The sequence below is a fragment of the Anopheles darlingi genome, chromosome 3 (genome assembly GCF_943734745.1).
Source record: "Anopheles darlingi chromosome 3, idAnoDarlMG_H_01, whole genome shotgun sequence".
NCBI lineage: Eukaryota > Metazoa > Arthropoda > Insecta > Diptera > Culicidae > Anopheles > Anopheles darlingi.
The window spans coordinates 66,973,099-66,990,967 of record NC_064875.1 but is presented as its reverse complement, the minus strand read 5'-3'; the positions used below and the strand labels follow the sequence as shown (position 1 = coordinate 66,990,967).

The following is a 17,869-nucleotide window of genomic DNA, read 5'->3' as shown; positions in this document are numbered from 1 at the left end:
CTAGCATCGTCCATCCCGCTTCATCCGTTGCAGTGGACGATAATTTGCTATATTACGAACGCGAGCAAAACGATGGAGGTTATAGATTTGAATACCACACAAAAGACGGCCAGTTTCGAACTGAGATGGGTGTGATTTATCCCGGTACCGGAACTCTGCAAATCTCTGGAAGATACGCGTACAGTGACGACAAAGGAAATACCCATAGCTACCGTTATGTGGCGGATGAGAAGGGATATCGTCTGTTACCCAACGAAATCAAAAGAACTGGTGATTCAAATTATAAAGTAAAGTCCATTTCCGTCGATTATCCTGCTTCATCTTCTTTACCGTCATATGATAGTGACATTGGAAGATCACCGGAAGAGTATGATGGGCCACGGCGGAAAAAGTGGAAACCCTATCATTCATTGCTTGGTGGTAATAAGCGCGTCGAAACGTCCATATAAAAAATCTATGGAAAAAACGAGAGCTCCCTATGTCAACTAACCTTAACGTACGTTGAAGTCGCCAGAGATAGAAAGAGGATTTGAAAACTGTTGTTAAGAAATTTTGTGCAATGCGCTGTTCTTTCAATAAAACCGAATTAACATTCAAAGAAAGCAATCGTTTTTTATCTGCTATCTAAAACTGCCATATATTAGTGCCAGAATGCATTGAAGTTTGGACCTTTTTAATTAAAGTGCTTCCCCATAAGAAATCAATGCTATCAACAAAATCAATTTAGTGTAGATGATTTACTGTTCGATGAGGTGTGATCTCCAAGGACCCTAAACGAAACATCGTGGCCAATAACTGTATTTCTTTTCGCTAGAGAGTAGATTATGGTTCTCCGCATGGATGAATGGAAGCATAATACGCTTTTTGTCAGCACCATCTACGTGCACAATATGTGATTGCGACACTCATTCATTCATTCAGCTCTACGAAACTGCTTCATTCGGATTTGCAATGGAGGTGATAAAGCATGGTTTTGGTAAGCAGACAAGACAACCTTTGGCGGCGATTCGACACGGTGAAGAATGTCACCGGGTGTTGGTTATCAGCCAACGAAATTGGTGTCCCATCCAAGGTGGATTCAAACGTCCGCCAATGCGACATCATTGAGCAAGTCTTATCAGTTTCAAAACTGAACCTCGATCATCTGTTCCTGCTCGGCGATCAGTTTTATGTTTTTGCTCGAGCAAAGTGGTTCTGGTTGTTCGAGTCATGGCCCAGCCGAGAGCTATTATACTAAGGTACAAGCGGTGTTCCCCGACCGTTAGCGCAGCCCCTTAACGAAGTTGTAATTTACTTGCTCTATTTTATGTGCAGTTATGTGCTTTTATTCAGCCAGTTTTATATTGGATTCGGTCAGAATGCAGAAAATCCAGTGCAGTATAATGGAATCACCGGTACGCCACTGCCAAATGGAGCGCCTGCAGTAGTTGCTCCTAAAACTTCATACTGCTATCATGTTGGCTTTGAAGGAAGCTACAAGTGCATATTGAAGAACTTCCACATCGATGAATCAGAGCGCGTAACGAAGGAGTTCTTTGCTGATCACGAAGGCCCAGGCGAGATAGTGACTTTGCAGATTGAGAACTCAACGATCTACAGTGTGCCCAAGGCGTTGTTTTCAGTTTATCCGAAACTTACACGACTTAACCTAACGAGTCTGCAAATACGCGCCATTGAACGTGGCACCTTTGAGCATGGTGTAGAACTACGGGAACTACACTTGGATCACAACAACATAACTCACCTCGAATCGGGCGTTTTCAATGGTCTACGATGGTTAGACTTGCTAACGATCGAAGGGAACGGGCTTTCTCAACTTCCTGTGGACCTGTTTTCACCCAATACTCGCCTGATGATTGTTTCGCTTTCAAAAAACAATCTTACTCGCATTGAAGATGATACTTTCAGGAGCAATCCAGGGTTGAGAGTCGTCCATGCTTCCAGAAACAGTATCGAACACTTTGATCTGTCTCAACTGTCTGAAGCGTTTGAAATCGATATAAGCTACAACCGACTAACCGAACTAAAGATGCCTGTAAGGTTGAACTCACTCGAAGCATCACACAATCTCATCAGTACGATCATATCAAATGGGCAAAACAGAATGCTGAGGAAACTGAACCTTTCCCATAACAAGCTAACCGATATCTCCTGGACATCCATGTTCTCGGCACTGAATGAGCTGAACCTAGGGTATAATGAAATTGAGCAGATCAAGTCAGACCAATTCACAGCCCAATTGCGACTGCAACGGCTGTTGCTGAACAACAATCGCTTGATCACGTTCGAGCCAGTCACGTTGTTCCTAGAGCAGCTAGTAGTCCTGGATCTATCGCACAATCGGTTAACGTCGGTGGAGCGCTGCAATTTACTATTCGACAGGCTGCACGTGCTCCATCTGCACAACAACGGCATCGTGAAGCTGCAGTTAACGCGAAACAATAAGTTACAAAATATTACTTTGTCCGGAAACGACTGGGAGTGTGCGAATTTGCGCAAACAGCTGCGGGTTATAGATTCAAATGCGATCTTTGGAGCCGACGAGTCCTGCAAAGCGGGAGACAGCTTGGTCCAGCAAGTGTGCTGCAAGAAGCGCGTTGTTACCCGTCAATAATGATTGTACAGAGAAGCGAAGAGAGCAAAAATGTCGCTAATAAATCATGCAAGAAAACTGGTAACTACTAATTCTTCCAACGACGGCATCGATTTAACGGTGGATCTAAAAGGCTAATGTTTAAGAGGCCATTATGGGGCACATAAGGGGCCACTTTCTACGACGATAATAGGGTGCTCGTTAATAGGGTGCTTGTTAATAGGGGTGGTGGGTGCAGACCCATGCAGCAAAAATGATTTTACAGTAATAGTCGATAAAACATGAGCATTTTACCCCTAAAAATGCAAAATTCCGTGTGCAAAATGGGCTGTCTAGCACTGTACTTTTGTTTTGGCCTAAGTTTTGGTTTTGGGTCGAGATTTTGAGGGTATTTTTTAGCTTTTTTGAACAAATTTCGTGATTTTGTGATAGAAAAAAAGGTGATAAGAGCAAATTAGAATCATTTGCAACTCCCGCCGTCGTTCCCGTCGAAAAAGAAGCTTGGAAAACCGTAGAAAAAGCAGAAAACCGGAGCGCGAAGAAAAACCAGAGGTATAGTATTTTTTCTAGTCTCCAGCTATAGTCTTTTGATAGCCCTTTTCGGCCGGTTCCTCAAGATATGATCACCCTTTTTGTGGGCCTTGCATTTTGAGGTTATCCACAACGAATTTGACCTTGAATGATCAGCTGATGGACGCCAAATCGGAGGACCAATCAGAAATCAGGATTAGAAAAGCCGATTCATTTTCCGAAGAGTTTTTTTGGGTTTTCCATGAATTTTCTTTAAAGAAAGCTATATATTTTATTACTTAAACTAAAATAAACCTTTCCATACAAATTTCATGGAAATAAATTAATATTTATGTATAATAATTTCCCCAAAAAGACCGGGGAAACTCCGAAAACGGATCCTAAATCCTTTTTCTGGCGTCCTCCTCCTCGATTTAGGTCTACCACGCCCTCTCGCTGTGCTCGAACTGAGAAAATCCATAATATAACAAAATAATCGATTCTCCTATTACAGGATGGCGGACGAGAACGAAAACTCCTGCGATAAGTTCGACGATGTCAAGCCGGACAAGATGTTCACGCTGAAAAAGTGGAACGCCGTCGCGATGTGGAGCTGGGATGTCGAGTGCGATACGTGCGCGATTTGCCGAGTTCAGGTGATGGGTAAGTTCTTTCAAGTTCAGTTCCCATACTATATTTTGCATTCCTAACGAAACCGATCCCATCGTTTGGACACAGCAACGCCTTTAACTGGTATTCCTTCTTTTTGTCTATAGTTTATTCCACTTGAAAACAATCTCATAATTTCAATTGTTTGTGACACCACAGAGAGCGACAGTTCTCAGTCACAAGCAAAAGTCGGGATGGTTTGTGCTTTGTTAATTTCACTTTTCAGTATGTATATATCCTCACTTCGTCCTATACTATTTACAACCACTATAGGAGTGCCCCCCAGACATGCTCAGGCAGAGAATCTAATGTAGGCCACTAAAACACTTTAATTAGGATATAGTTTTAAAAATCGCCCTGTTCTGTCGTTCTATAAACCCTGTTATGTCCTCATTGCCACTATCAGCTCTCCGTAACAGCGGCGTTTGCTCGCTTCTTCCTTTGAGAAACCACCAAAACAGACGCATCCTTAATGTACCGCCTTCCTAATCTAGGTTAAAACTTTGCGCTCACTTGCTCATTATCTATGATAAGATGCTGATGCCGGATACCGTGGCAACACCTACGTCCGAAGAATTTATGATTTTTGCTCTATCCTTTGGAAGCTGCTCTCTTGGTTCCACTCTTTTCCTTTTTTTAAATAATATCCAGCATCTTCGTGCAGAATGTCTATTATGTAAACCTTCACTATACTAATCACTGAGTGATACCATTAAACGATAACTAATGCACCGCATTCGACGGTGCATGTGCTTTCCGGGGGATAGTTTGTGATCAGGAACAATATGAACAAGCACGATCGTCATGCCAACTCCGTCAACCGATCAGCTGCTGATCGATCTTCTCGTCGAGCAGACAGAGAGCAGTGGGCGAAGGGGTAAAAGGGCCGCAGCCACATCGAAGAAAAGAATCTGAGCACCACCGTTGGTCTAGCAATTCTTTTGAACATCATATCACATCCCATTAGAACAGCTTCGCAATTATCCCGCGATGGCGCCAGGTGGTCCAATTTGGCGAATGCTTCTTGTGCAGAAACATGGAAGCATCCCTCCATGCCACACAACGCAGCCCTTTTACATGTTGAACGACAATGGCTTAATGTTGGCCACCGAGCTCATTCGTCGCACGCGGCCCATCATCTTCCGCTCGATATCCTCGAGTGATTTGCCCTGCGTCTCTGGTACGTACATAATGACGAACAACAAGCCGATGATACACACCGAACCAAACATCCAGAACGCACCGTGATTACCAATGGCAGCTAGAAAAGATTGAACGAAAAATGTACTGTTAGTGTTTGCTGCCTCGATTGCACATACCGATGATCGTGCAACTTACCGGTAATGTCAGCGAACGTTTTCGTCACAACGAACGTGCAGCTCCAGTTGAAGGCGGTCGCGACGGATGCAGCAGAACCACGGATCTTACCTGGCAGAATCTCTCCCATCATCAGCCATGGGATTGGACCGAATCCGAGCGAAAAACCAAGCACAAACACAACGAACGCGGCCAATGGAAGCCAGCCAATGTGCGACACATCGTCACCGTTGTTCTTCATGTAGAAGAACGTACCGAGTGTCATCAGCGTAATGATCATGGCCACGTCTGAGATGTACAGCAGGATCTTGCGGCCCAACCGATCAATCAGCACCGTCGCAATGAAGGTTGCAATAAAGTTCACGCAACCGACAATAATCGTGCAAATATTTTCATCGATCGTCGAACCGGCACTTTTGAAAATCGTCACGGTGTAGAAGATGACGGCATTGATACCGGATAGCTGCTGGAAGAACATCAGTCCGAGAGAGATCAGCAGCGGCTTCAGGTTGGACTTCTTCAACAGATCAAGCATGGCACTCTTTGACGCATGTCGTTCCGCTTCCTGGTGAGATTTAGCGATGCCCTTCAACTCCGGCTCGACATCGGCTTTGCGACCGCGTAGCCACTGCAGAGCTTTCCGGGCTCGGTCTTCGCGATTGCGCGAAACGTACCAACGGGGCGTCTCCGGGATCAGGAACATTAACAGTAGGAACGGCACGGGAAGGGCAGCACCAAGGAATGCCAACCCCGACCAGTCTAAGTAATTACCGGCCACAAAGCAAAGCAGAATGCCAATATTACCAAACGCCGTTGGTAGCAAGCCCAGCGTACCACGCACTTCCGGCTGTACCGTTTCACCGAGATACACTGGCAGCGAGAGCGATGCAATACCAACGCACAGTCCCGACATTGCACGACCTAGTCACGGACAAAGTAAACATGGCAACATTAGTGCACCTGGATCAACTTTGAATTGTTGGACAACCCCCCAAGGGATGGCTTTCTTACTTACCTACGAGCACCATGGCAACGTGCGTAGCACATCCGATCAGCAGCCACGAAATGATAAAGGGTGTCGCCGTCGCCAGGATAGTGTTTTTGCGGCCAAGGTACTCAATCATGGGTCCACCCAGGATACCGCCAGCCAAGCCGGCCAGTGGCATGATACCACCAACCCAGGAACCCTGTGGAGCAGATGTAGAGAGAAACGTAGAGGATGAGAGCATGAAGAACCAGTGTGAACGAGGAAGCGTCATCGTGTAATTCGCAAATTAAATTCGGGACCACTTTAACCTTGAACGGCGACGGACACATGGGTGGCACGAGGATGCAGTGACGTGAATTCGCATTTCCCAATAACGAAAACGGACTTCCCGCGACGGAATGACGCACGGGACGTAAGGGGGATTGTTTTCCTTATCAGACATACATCCTTCATAGTGCGAACGATACAGATATAAATATATCCTTCCTTTTGGGGTGCTCTCTATTCTTGGAATGAAAGGATAAGGCACATCATGAAGTGGCGACCATTCGCGGTGATCGAGCCACCGTCCAGTGCTGCCCAAGGGTAATCGATTGCAAATCAAAACATTAGGGTGGCCCTACCGATTGGCTTTCCAGTGTGTGTGAATACGGATTAGGAAAGCTTCTAAAGCGAAATGTCAACCGCTAATCGCAGATGATTCGCGTGCAGGCAATAATAAGCAAACGGGGTCTCATACGCCATCGCACGATTTGCGTTGTTCGAGAAGCTTTAATGGGCGCTCGCATTATGGCCGATCAGCATCATTGAGATGCGCAACACGGCGCCATCGCCTACTGGGCATTATTAGTATTCCCGGGCAAACCAAAACAGTGCACCGCAGCCACGTGGCTGAGGTACCGTGTAGTCGTATTGATTGTTTACTAAAGGCCAGCCACAAACTATGTGCAGCCTCGAGATGATACTCGTATTGCTCTCTTTGCATTGGAGATGAACCACAGTGATAGTCTGTCTCGATGCGAAACGAACGCGACACGTGGTAATGTGGTGCGCGACGATGATCTTGAGAAAGGCCTGGAAGGACAAAAACTTACCGATTGATCCGTCACCTCGAACGACGTAATGTTGCGATTCTGCATGGAAACCAGGGCGGGGGAGGTGTAGGCAGATGAAAATCCGACGACCATCGATCCGAGCGACACCGATAAGGCGGCAAGCACCTAGTATTCCATTATGGTACGAGAACAGAACAAAATAATGATCCGTTTAATATTACTTGCACGAAACATGTCTCGAGTATTAAGGTTTTTGAATTGGAGCACGGTCTTTGCTGGTAAGCACTGATCACTGGTGTCTGGTGTGAGGGCTTAAGATTAGTAAGATGAGACGAAATGATCTTGAAAGTTAGTTTGGCGAGTGTGAGTTAAGAGTATAGCTCTGAACCTGGGACACGGTGCACTTGGCGACTGGTTCTTCGGCGGGCACTGTGAAGGACACGTGCGTGTCCGCACGCATCAGTATCTTCACCATCTTGAATGCCGCCCTTTGGGTTCCTCACGAAGACACGAATCCAGACGACACACCACCAAAAGGGCGACCTTGCTCTGCTGCTCGGTCGGTACTCCTCGAGGATCACACTGTTCACTGGAATTTGTTGCGCCTTTAATCCGTATGTTTACTGGAAGCACTAGAGGAGCGAAAAGCGAATCAGGATCAACTTCTGCGTAACGAACTTCCGCCAGTAAAGTGCTACGACGATGCCGAATCGTACCGATCTACCGTGCGATGCGTGACTAGAAAGAGGTCCGCGCAATCTTACGCTCGTTCCGGAATAGAGAATATCAATCGCAACCAGCAGCACCGGACCGAAAACGAACTCGGTACAGCGGCTGTCTGGAAGCAGTGATTGTATGATGATGCTAGGCTTAACAAGCGAGAGAGGATGAGAGATTAGAGCGCACGCCTTTAGCTAGAGGCGTACAGCAAATCAGTAAATGGCATGTGTCCATAGTGACTACAGAGCAAAAGGGCAACCAGACGTCTGAGACGAAGAGTCTGGAGCAATGTGAGGGTTTACACTTGGCGCAATAGACACGGAGCGCTGCTTGGATCCAGCATCTCCGCTCTAGCCAACAGAAAGGATAAAGATAGGTCGACCACGAAGATGCAGGGAAGCCCGATCCGTCCGTACACAAACACGTACGTTCGGTGAATGTATTCCTCTTGCTACATGTATATCTCCTTCTCTCTCTCTCTCTCTCTCTCTTTCTTCGTGGATGAAAACCGTATTCCTGTATTATCAACGTCATTGCCCCATTCCAGCGGTGGTGTGGCAGACGAAGGCCCATGATTGCAGGCGGGCAGCCACCCATATTTGATCTCATTCGATTTGATTCCGCTAGCCTCCCAACCGGCTGCCCCGGGATCAATACCCGTTCCGGGTTGCTATGCTTGCTACTACCGCCGACAGGCTGACGCTTCCTTCTTTTTGGTGGATTTTGGCCAACTGTTATTGATTTCATTGATTCGATCAGATAGGATTCATGTGCTTTTAATCGAGCGCTTCATGAAGAGGATATGCTATCCGTATCTGTCTCGGGGAACAGAGTACGCTTGATTTCTGTAAAAAGAAATCTTTTTATTAAAGCTAAAACCACTGATCAAGACTACAAACATCTCGATTTTAAAGGAAAGACTTTTACGTGATTTTTCTTGAAACCAACCGGTAGACAAACACACACCATTCCGACGGTGGTCATCGGTAGCCCATCTGTGTCACCGAGCGTTTCCATCGGTGCCACAAGTGCCACGGTCACTGTCGCCACCGTGATCCGTTCGGTGGGCAGCATGGTCGCCGGTTCTGTCGCCACGAAATTTTCCATCAGCCGTTTACCACGGAACACTTGCTTATCGAGCATTGGGCGAACAAGCGGATGACACTGCACACCACACGGCCACAAGACCTTACTAAGCGGAACTAAGTAAAATGAACGGAATCAAATTATGGTTAACCTTTCCCGAAATCTTTTTAAATCTTCCACGGCCCCATCGGTTAAACGTTGCGTACGTATCGCTCCTGGATGGATGGACAACTGCAACTGGTGCCACTTGGTTGTGAATAACCAAAGTGTCCTGTCACAGTTCCGGCAACTTATGGCAGAGAAAGGATCAGATACAGGCACTCACACACACCCATACGCCCATCAACACCGTAAGGATACTGGGGGCCAGTACGAGCCTTTCACTCTCACGACAATCGCGTACTCGTCATAGACTCGGCTTCATCAGCTGGCCATATGTCTGCTGTTGGAGCTTCTTCTGCTTGACCGGAGACAAACAGCCAACTTACCATCGTAGCAACGTCATTGACATTGAAAGCAAAACTGTTGCTAGCGGTGGGAGAAGGATAGATGACGCCAGTGGCTACTGAGGGTTTGGTTGTGGCACCAATTCCAGGAGCAGGAAGTTAACATGATAAATTCTATAAACCGCCCGCATTTTACAATCAATAACAAGATGGTGCATCTTCTGCACAACGACTGCTACTTTTATTGCAATGGTTCCTTAGAATTGTACCGGAAAATAAGGCAGGCTACTATTGTTTTTCAATTGATAAAATGATACAAAAGAAATCCGTCGTCTTTGAGATCATTCTTTTAAAAAAAATGTCATTCACGTGCCAATCGTAATCCACATTGAGATCGCGCTCGGAAACCTTGCTTATCAAATTTAGGTTGCCAGAGCTCTTGACCCAAAATCGTGGCATGCTCGGAATGATTGAACCAAGAATAGAGCTACGTTGGTGTAGCAGCAAGAACTGGAAAACGACCTCATTGACAAACCCCTGGCGGATGTGCTTGATCTGTTAATGCCCTTAGATCGTATCACATGAGGATGACCTCTACCCAAACTCCCACGTAATCATTGCACATCACATGAATCTAACCCGTGCTACCCTGCACATTGACTTGATGCATCGGATTCCGTGCGCATCAGTACACCGGAAAAGGTTACGCGTGAAGTCAATTTGGTGCCCTATTTAGTGGCGTCGCTGCTAACTTTATTGACAAATATTGGTCAGTGGTCTCGTACTTGCGCAAACCAAGATCAAACGAAAAAGACGACTTTGATTTGATTAATGGCCAAAGCAAAGGCGTTTAGCGGTGCAAAATGTGCTTCTAGAACAGATCGGCCAGCCTGAAGGCGCCAGTAGCAATGATTAGCCTGAACTAGATCAAAACATTGATACTGATACCGCTATTTCCCTAGGATTTTCTTTCCCCTCTCTCTTTTTCCCTCGCGTACGCTGCACGCTGCACAGACTCGGCGATTCGTGTCACTTTGTTTTGCACTCTCGGCATATGCATAACGCTCACGGACACAACGATGGCACTTCCTACCAAGTCCTTTTGCAAAGAGAACCCCGTTTCGTTGTCACCACTGCAAGGATCCCGGCGCTCCTCAACACACACACACACTCACACGGTACGGAGAGCAGAGTGGGGAGGGTCGCGGAACGGGGACACAAACGTGGATCGTTTGCTGTAACTATCGAACGACGGCAGCATCGACTAAACCCTGGCACCGATCGGTTGGAGCTTTTTATACCTCCAGTCAGAGTTCCCCCGCCCTTATGGCCCTGCCGGATGGCGATAGTAATCCCGCGTGTTCGTGTGCCCGTGCTCCCTGTCTTTCCTTCATTGCGGAGCTACACGTCAGGACCGATAGAGTCCGTCCGAGGATGGGTACGATGTGCAAAACCCATAACAATAAATAAGTAACAATTATAGGCGAAGCGCATTCCCGACACTCGCTGCTCTGCAACTCCTGGTGGCGCTCCCAGGTAGTTCTTGTGTCCAAGGACTTTGCTGGATGATGATAAGACCATCCTCCAATGCCGATCTATTGGGGCTAGCAGGGCCCATATGATAAAAAGCGCGTACAGAAATACGCTTCGGGATTAACCGGAAACGGTAGCCCACCAACTATGGACTGGACAACGTGGAACAAATCGGGGAAGTCGCTCGGGAATGGAGCCAACCATCAGACAGAGGAACCATTCCGGGCGGTAATTCATTTCAATATTGGAAATTGGAAGTAATTCACACATCGGGAGTATCTGCTACCTGACATCATCATAGGTAGTTTGATTAATGATTTGCTGAGCCATTTACATTTCACTAGTTACCGATTTATGGATGGTAGCTGAAATGGATGCGCTTCTATTTACGCTTGACAGACGCATGTATCGTTTGGATGCTCCTGTCAGTATGATTCACCTGTACCGAGGGGAATTCTGGTAGCGAGTGAGATGCAAACGCTTCGTTCAACTGGAATTAACCGGCATCGATCTAGAACTTCGGATCGACATGATGCACCATGACGAAGATGCATTATGGTATGGCTGCCCTCGTTCGGTTCGATCATGCTTGTTTACTTCTCAAGCGCCCGTGGAGTCAACAGTCCACCGGGCGATATTGTAGTCGTCATGTCTGACCGTTGGATTGGTTTGAGCGGATCATCGGAAGAGCTGTGTGTTCGTTAGGCCGTCCATCCGAGCAGTTGATAAGATCACGTAGCCAACAGCTGGTTGCTACCACGAGAGCGGCTTTAAACCGATCGATCGGGTCTTGAGAAAGTTTGCAATCGTCTCTGCTTCCTGCACTGATGGTGTGCGTGGGTACGTCGTACGTCCGGTCACTATCAGTGACGCAAATGGTGCGCGCGAGCACCGATTGAACCCAAAGCAACCGAACCGACCCTGACCTCCGAAAGTGGAGTGTCCGAACAGAGAGTGTCAGGCAATTTGATTAAAGCTGTATGTTCCGTTGGTTAGAAATTGCGCTAGGGAAACATTTGGGACTTGGCATGGCTGTTATGATGCTGGGATGCTTTCGATTGTGAGCAGTGCTTCCAGCAGGAAAGCGATTTGTTCTTGTATTTGTTCCTACACATTGTTGAGGTTGAATGTTTCTCACCTGGGTCCATATGTATATGGGGTTCGTCGTTGGCCGATAGACTTCCAGTTTTGGTTTGCCTTCCTCGGTAATCTGGCGCACGAACGGAACCGCCGTTCGCAGGTTTTCCTCCTTGGTGCCCATTTCCATCTCCATGAACCGAATGCTTTTCCTTGAATCGGTGCTCATGGACTTGGACTGTTGGAAGTGTTTGCGGGAGCTGATGTAATCCTCCTCATCGCTCGATTCAAGATCCTGATACGAATTAAAAACAGAACCGTGTCAGAAGAAGGATGGATAGCGCCGAGTAGGAGTCGTTCTCCTACCTTCAAATCAATGATAACTGGTTTCGTGATGTCGGCATCGATCTTCAGCAGGCTGGTCGATGGCTCAAAGTCCTCATCGCTGCTGGATGGGGACGGTTCCTTGTCAAACTTGAACGAGATATGCCGGGCATCGAGACTCTTATGTTTGCGCTCCTGGAACTGTTTCCGCTGACCCTCGAAATCGTCCGACGAAGAGGAAGCCTTCAGGAGCTGCTCTAGCACCTTCGCACTTTTCACGTCCAGCGACATATGCTTTTTGCCCTGGAAGTGACCCCTGTTATCGGTCGCCAATAAGTGGCGTAGTTCCTGCAAACGGAAGAGAACCATAAGTTAGTCTGATGTAACATACTTTGGCGGTTGCTTTGCTACATACCTTAATCAGCTGTGTCTTGTGCTCCGAGGTGCTGTGACTTTTGTGTTTTTGGAAATGTTCCCGTTGCTTGCGGAAGTTGTTCTCGTCCTCGTCGAACTGATCATCTTCCTGATCGAACGAGACTCGCGAGCTTGCCTTGAGCGAGGACTTTGATTTGGTTTTCTGGGTCGGCTCCAGGAAGGGATTCGTATCGTCTGTCTCCATGATGGGAGTGAAGGTACGCATTGGTTGTGAGCGCTGTGGTGTGCTGGTCAAATCGTCTGCATTCGTATCGAGCACGATCGTATCGAGGCTTGTCGCTGTCGTCGAGGTGGAAAGCGAACCTTCGGCCGTGTTAACACGCTGATAACCATGCTGCAGGGGATCCCGGATCTCATCCTATGATTGATAAATACACGGATTAGTAGATGTTATAGATCTGACGAACAAGAAGATACAATTCGTACGACTTCCTTGAAGGTTCCTGAAAGTGAATCCTTGGGGCTTGAGGCACCGCGCCATATATGGCGTTTTTTGAAAATCTCTTTAGCTTTTCTGCTTCGATTGGTGTGAAAATTGAAGAAGATGCTCAGGAAAGGACAGCAAATTCGAAAAAAAATTAAAAGGATTTTACTGACCGTCCATCGATTTTTCTGTACATTTTTGACCACATCCGTTTCCACTGTGGGCGTAACGCATGTAACGCAGGTAACGTTATGGTTTTAAAAAATCGTTTCGAGATTTTTTTTCCATTCTCGCGCCTTTTTTACGTAGATCTTCTTTGTCTTTGTAATGCACGATTCTTCCATTCATTCATCCATGACATCCGTGGTCAAATTGTTAGCGATTCTGAGTCTACTGAACCCATCCGTGCACGTGCGTATCGTGACACCGTTGCTCATCATGATAATGACCAACGATAATGCATTCAGCGCTGGGTTTTCAAAGTACACGCAAACTTGCCCATCCGAATGCGATTCAACAAAGAACCTCAAACTGGCCCAGCATGTGTTCGCAAGCGTTTATTGACAAAACCATACCGGTTGGTCATGCACTAAGCATACAACCATAGTCGGATTTCGTTCCCTTCTAACTGTCTGTTCCCTTCTAACTGTCCTCTATCTTAAACCGGCATTTTCGGATACCAGTCCCCGGGTCCGTATGCGTTTCGCTTTTTATTTTATTTTTGATTTTACGTTTTCGTTCCGTTGGCTAAATATACGTTCCATTTTCCTGCCTTCGGTCGCACGCCATACCGTAACCGTGCCTATAAATATGCTTCACCGCTGCACAGCGTGGAAAATTCCGCTCTCTGGCTCTGGTTGCACTTTTATGCTGCCGACGACAGCACCGTCTGAGAATGTTCCAGATGAACTCGGGACTAGCGTTCTTCATTGATGAAAAAAGCGGGGTTCACGCGTTGCACCGCGAAGCCGATGCGATGTCGATCCGGTGAGGCAAGCAAATTGCGGATCAAGTCGTAATGAGCACACCGGCGACAACCGTCGAGAGCACGAGAGACGATCGGTGGTAAGGTGCTGTGCAGTATTTACTTATACTACAGCATCAGCAAAGAGGTGGAACCATCTGATACGTCGACGTGTCGTTTGTTTATTTTCGTGTATGCTTTTGTGTGGGGGGGGGGAGGGTCACACGCTGCTTATAGGTGAAATACTATTTGCGTCAGCTGTTTCGCTTTTTTGCATTTTTTTTCTTTTGAAGGAGATTTTTTTCTTACAACATTCGACCTGCTCATTCCACCCTACTTTGAAATGGTTAAGTCATTATCAAATGTCAAATGTTTAAGTCATTATTATTGTGCAGACATTTATGAGATGTGTTCGTACGTCGATGGAATTTGAAGATTGTCCGTGGGTGAGCGAGTTATTCTTTAGCAGCTTTAACACAGTCAATGTATGAGCGACTAAAACCGTGCCGTTCTTATTTGCTCACCCATCATGCTTACATTGGCACCTTAGGTTTTCTTTATCAATTACAATCGATTAGTACGATTAGGAGCATCACCTGGTTCAAGGGGAGAGTGAGTTTCAGCTTAATCTCGTTCAAGATAAGCCGTTCGTGACATTGAGAAGCACTGTGAGGGCATAATATGAGCGCGTTATTAGCAGAAGAAACGTCACTGAGCCCCTCGATCCCCATGATCCGCCTTCAACACAAACAATAGAGATAGAACTAGAACTGATTCTGTCACGAAGCAGCGATCTAACTACAAACGGTTCAACAAACACTGGAAAAGTTCCTTTCCGGTCACAACATTCTTGCATGCATTTACACATGACATCGATTAGAAATCATTCCATAAAATTGATACATTTTTCTCCAACACAGAATCAACAACAAGACAGAATAGTGTCTATGTGTCACCTAATGCCACCGTTGCCAGGAATTCGTGACACTTCCGTGTGCACCACGATAATCTGCGTGAATAGTCGGTTCTAGCTCGGGTCAACTCATTCATCGATCCAGAGAATGGTTCGAGAAGCGCAAAAAATGCAGTTTCTCGTAGGTGGGTGATCGTGAGAAGCTGATAATAAATAATTGATGGTTTGGTTCCCTTGTGTTTGCCACAACCACGCTCGACCGGGCCCATCAGACCGGCACGCACGGAGCGAAACCTTCAGAAGGTTCATTCAAAGGTATGCGTGGTATTGAAACGTGGAACCGTTTACAGTTTTCGTCCGGAAAACCAATGCCATTTTGTTTGCTCAAAAGTTTCCACACATGCTTGTGCTTCAGCGCAGAAGGGTTAAAAGATTATAAAAAAGATATTTTTGACACCTAAACCAAACCGCACTCGCTAGATCGCCGGTTAAACTTCAGTTCCTGTAGAGCATGCCAGCGCACTCGATACTTTCGATACTATCATGCGGAAGTGAAATTGACGTCTTCACTAAGCTAACGACGTACGTAACTCGGTATACAGTAGGCCGCATTGTGTTTGACCTTTCGCTCCTAGCATGACATTGGCCGAAGGCGGTAACGGTTTGCGGTGCGCCTTTGGCGACCACGATAATCTAAATTCGTTCAAACAGTTTGTCGCGGGGCTTCCTGGCTTGCAAAAATAAAAAAATATCCGCGCATGTGTTTGTGGTTTTTGCCATGTCGCCATCCCGGCGGACCACTCACGAATTCACAGCCTGCCTCGTGATAGCTCACACCGTACGACAGCACAATCACACCGACCGATAAACTGACGTCTTTTTGTCGCCACTGGGCACCGCGGCAGTTTCGTGGCGGTCTCGAAAATGCTGGTGTAAATCAGCATATAATGCCGGCGGTTTCCGATCACTACCGCGCCAACTATGACGCAACGAGATCGATCTGAACCTGAACCCTGCACATGGGTACGATCAGGCGCACAAGGATAAGGATTCAACTTTCGATCGTTGGAACTTGGCACTCGTTTAGAACTAACGGTTACTTACTCCTCCCTCGTTGGTCATCGTTCGCTTGATTTTGTCCACGATGCGTCCCATTGGACCGGCTCCACCACTTCCACCGCCACTGGCACCTCCTCCACCCGGGCGTCCTGAACTCATGTCGTCGGTTTTGTTGAAAGTTTGCGTTGATTTTTTCTCTCAACTCCGAGAATTCACTTCTGTCACTTCGTTCTGTCGCTCAAACTTATCTGACTATGCCTACTAAGTTATCTCAGTCACATCAACACACTGGTTGTTCTGTAATCTTCGCTTTGATGGTTCAATTTGCAACAATTTTTCAACAAAGATGCAAATATACGGCGGCACTAAACAGATCCTGCATCGACCCGTTATCGGTGCTGGCACAGTTTGAGCTCACTTTCACCTGTGGCGATCTTCACTATGAGATTCGCAACCGATGCGCTTCTTTTCAACACCAGCAATGCCACCGGAGGTTGGGTTTGGAGGTTTCTGCTGTATTTGATTATTTACTGGTGCGTCAAGCGATTGGGGTGTAAACCAGCTGTACAGGTGTGCAGAACTTGTTGCGTGACAGCGTGGATCGAGTTTCTTTCCCTTTCTTTTCGTCGCGTTTTTTTCAAGGTCCACCACCACGTTATCGACCGCCGACTGGTTGTCTTTCCAGGCCGTGACGACGGTAGAACCGCGAGCGGAGCGGTGTATCCGAAGTTTTGTTGAAGAACTTAAAGCACGAGGTAGCTGCGCACTTGATATACCGCACGTCGGTGCGGAACAACACACAATCGTTTCGCGCGCGTCCGCGGCCAGTAGATCATTTTTGAAAGGTGGCGCAGGTTCGCAACATGCTTATATAGCTTGTGACAGCTCTTGGTGGTACCGAACTCAGCCGATATAGCAGTTTGTGTGTATATAAACCCAGGCGCTGGTCTTGGGATGCGCCTCTATGCCACCTCTACGCCTTCCCCTCTTGGCCGCTCGCTCAATCGATTGAGATCGCCTCGTGCGCACATGGGGGGCCGCCTGGTGGATGGATATACTACAACACCACTACAACTGTCGCCATCCGGTTGCGAGCCGCAGTCGATTCACGAACGTCGAGCGAGTCACACTTCGAGGCTCGCTGATCAACGCACAAGAGCTGCGAGAAGTGCTGCGCGAAGGCGAAAGCCGTCAGTTTTACGATGAGATCTCGGAAACTTACCAAGTGATTATGGCAGGAATAAGGTATTCAGAACACTGACACAATGGACCGAATGTGGAACCGAGCCTCCAGCATCCAACAGGACCTTGCTACCATAACCGATGCACAGATCCATCAATCCGGTTTGCGATTCCAAAGGCGGCGCGAGTGAGCAACGCTCAAGCATAGCATCTACAACAAAATGAGCTGCATTGGTACCATCCAAGGTTTATGTGGAGCATTCCAACGAAAGAGAGAAAAAGCGAAAGAGAGAGAGAGGGGGCCCAGCATAAACATGCTCGACTCCAAACAATACCATCCAGCGCTTGAGTGTGGTGAACGAAGAAGCGACCAACAACCCCCAGGAGCAACTCCATTTATCTTTTTATGTAGGCTTTCGCGCGCGCGCGCCCTTCCATGGCAACCTAAGAAACTGGGTTTTCCGAATTTTCCAGAAGGGTTTCAGATCTTCTCAAGTGCCTCGATAGATCGGGCCCTTTCTAGATTGAACAGATACAAGGGTTTTTGGAAACTGATCGCTTAAGCGTATTATGT

At 47.0% G+C, this 17,869-nt stretch overlaps 3 protein-coding genes across 7 annotated transcripts in view; 2 read left to right on the top strand and 1 right to left on the bottom strand.

Annotated features, from left to right (window-relative positions):
- The window catches only part of LOC125957905 (uncharacterized), a 749-nt gene extending 168 nt beyond the window's left edge, over window positions 1–581 (top strand). Inside the window, exon 2 of the mRNA XM_049690929.1 lies at window positions 1–581. This exon is cut by the window's left edge and continues 43 nt beyond it. Within this exon, the coding sequence (XP_049546886.1) occupies window positions 1–449 (449 nt within the window). The 3' untranslated portion in view covers window positions 450–581.
- A 2,372-nt stretch (window positions 582–2,953) lies between these two features.
- The window catches only part of LOC125955344 (RING-box protein 2), a 29,940-nt gene continuing 15,024 nt past the window's right edge, over window positions 2,954–17,869 (top strand). The window contains exons 1-2 of the mRNA XM_049686468.1: window positions 2,954–3,145; window positions 3,618–3,766. Of these exons, the coding sequence (XP_049542425.1) occupies window positions 3,619–3,766 (148 nt within the window). The 5' untranslated portion in view covers window positions 2,954–3,145; window position 3,618. The remainder of the gene's footprint in view (window positions 3,146–3,617; window positions 3,767–17,869) is intronic.
- Window positions 3,881–16,920, bottom strand: LOC125955335 (facilitated trehalose transporter Tret1). Of its 5 annotated transcripts, XM_049686454.1 has the most exons (8): window positions 16,159–16,920; window positions 12,734–13,111; window positions 12,361–12,666; window positions 12,056–12,289; window positions 7,172–7,297; window positions 6,105–6,276; window positions 5,111–6,010; window positions 3,881–5,033 (listed from the first exon to the last, which is right to left on the bottom strand). In XM_049686454.1, the coding sequence occupies exons 1-8, from the start codon at window positions 16,270–16,272 to the stop codon at window positions 4,846–4,848; spliced, it is 2,418 nt and encodes an 805-aa protein (XP_049542411.1). In that variant the 5' UTR covers window positions 16,273–16,920; the 3' UTR covers window positions 3,881–4,845. The 5 variants fall into 5 exon arrangements, with proteins under 5 accessions (XP_049542411.1, XP_049542414.1, XP_049542415.1 ...); XM_049686457.1 differs by lacking the exons at window positions 12,056–12,289; window positions 12,361–12,666; window positions 12,734–13,111; window positions 16,159–16,920 and adding exons at window positions 7,521–7,764; window positions 10,454–10,729; XM_049686458.1 differs by lacking the exons at window positions 12,056–12,289; window positions 12,361–12,666; window positions 12,734–13,111; window positions 16,159–16,920 and adding exons at window positions 7,521–7,764; window positions 10,560–10,729.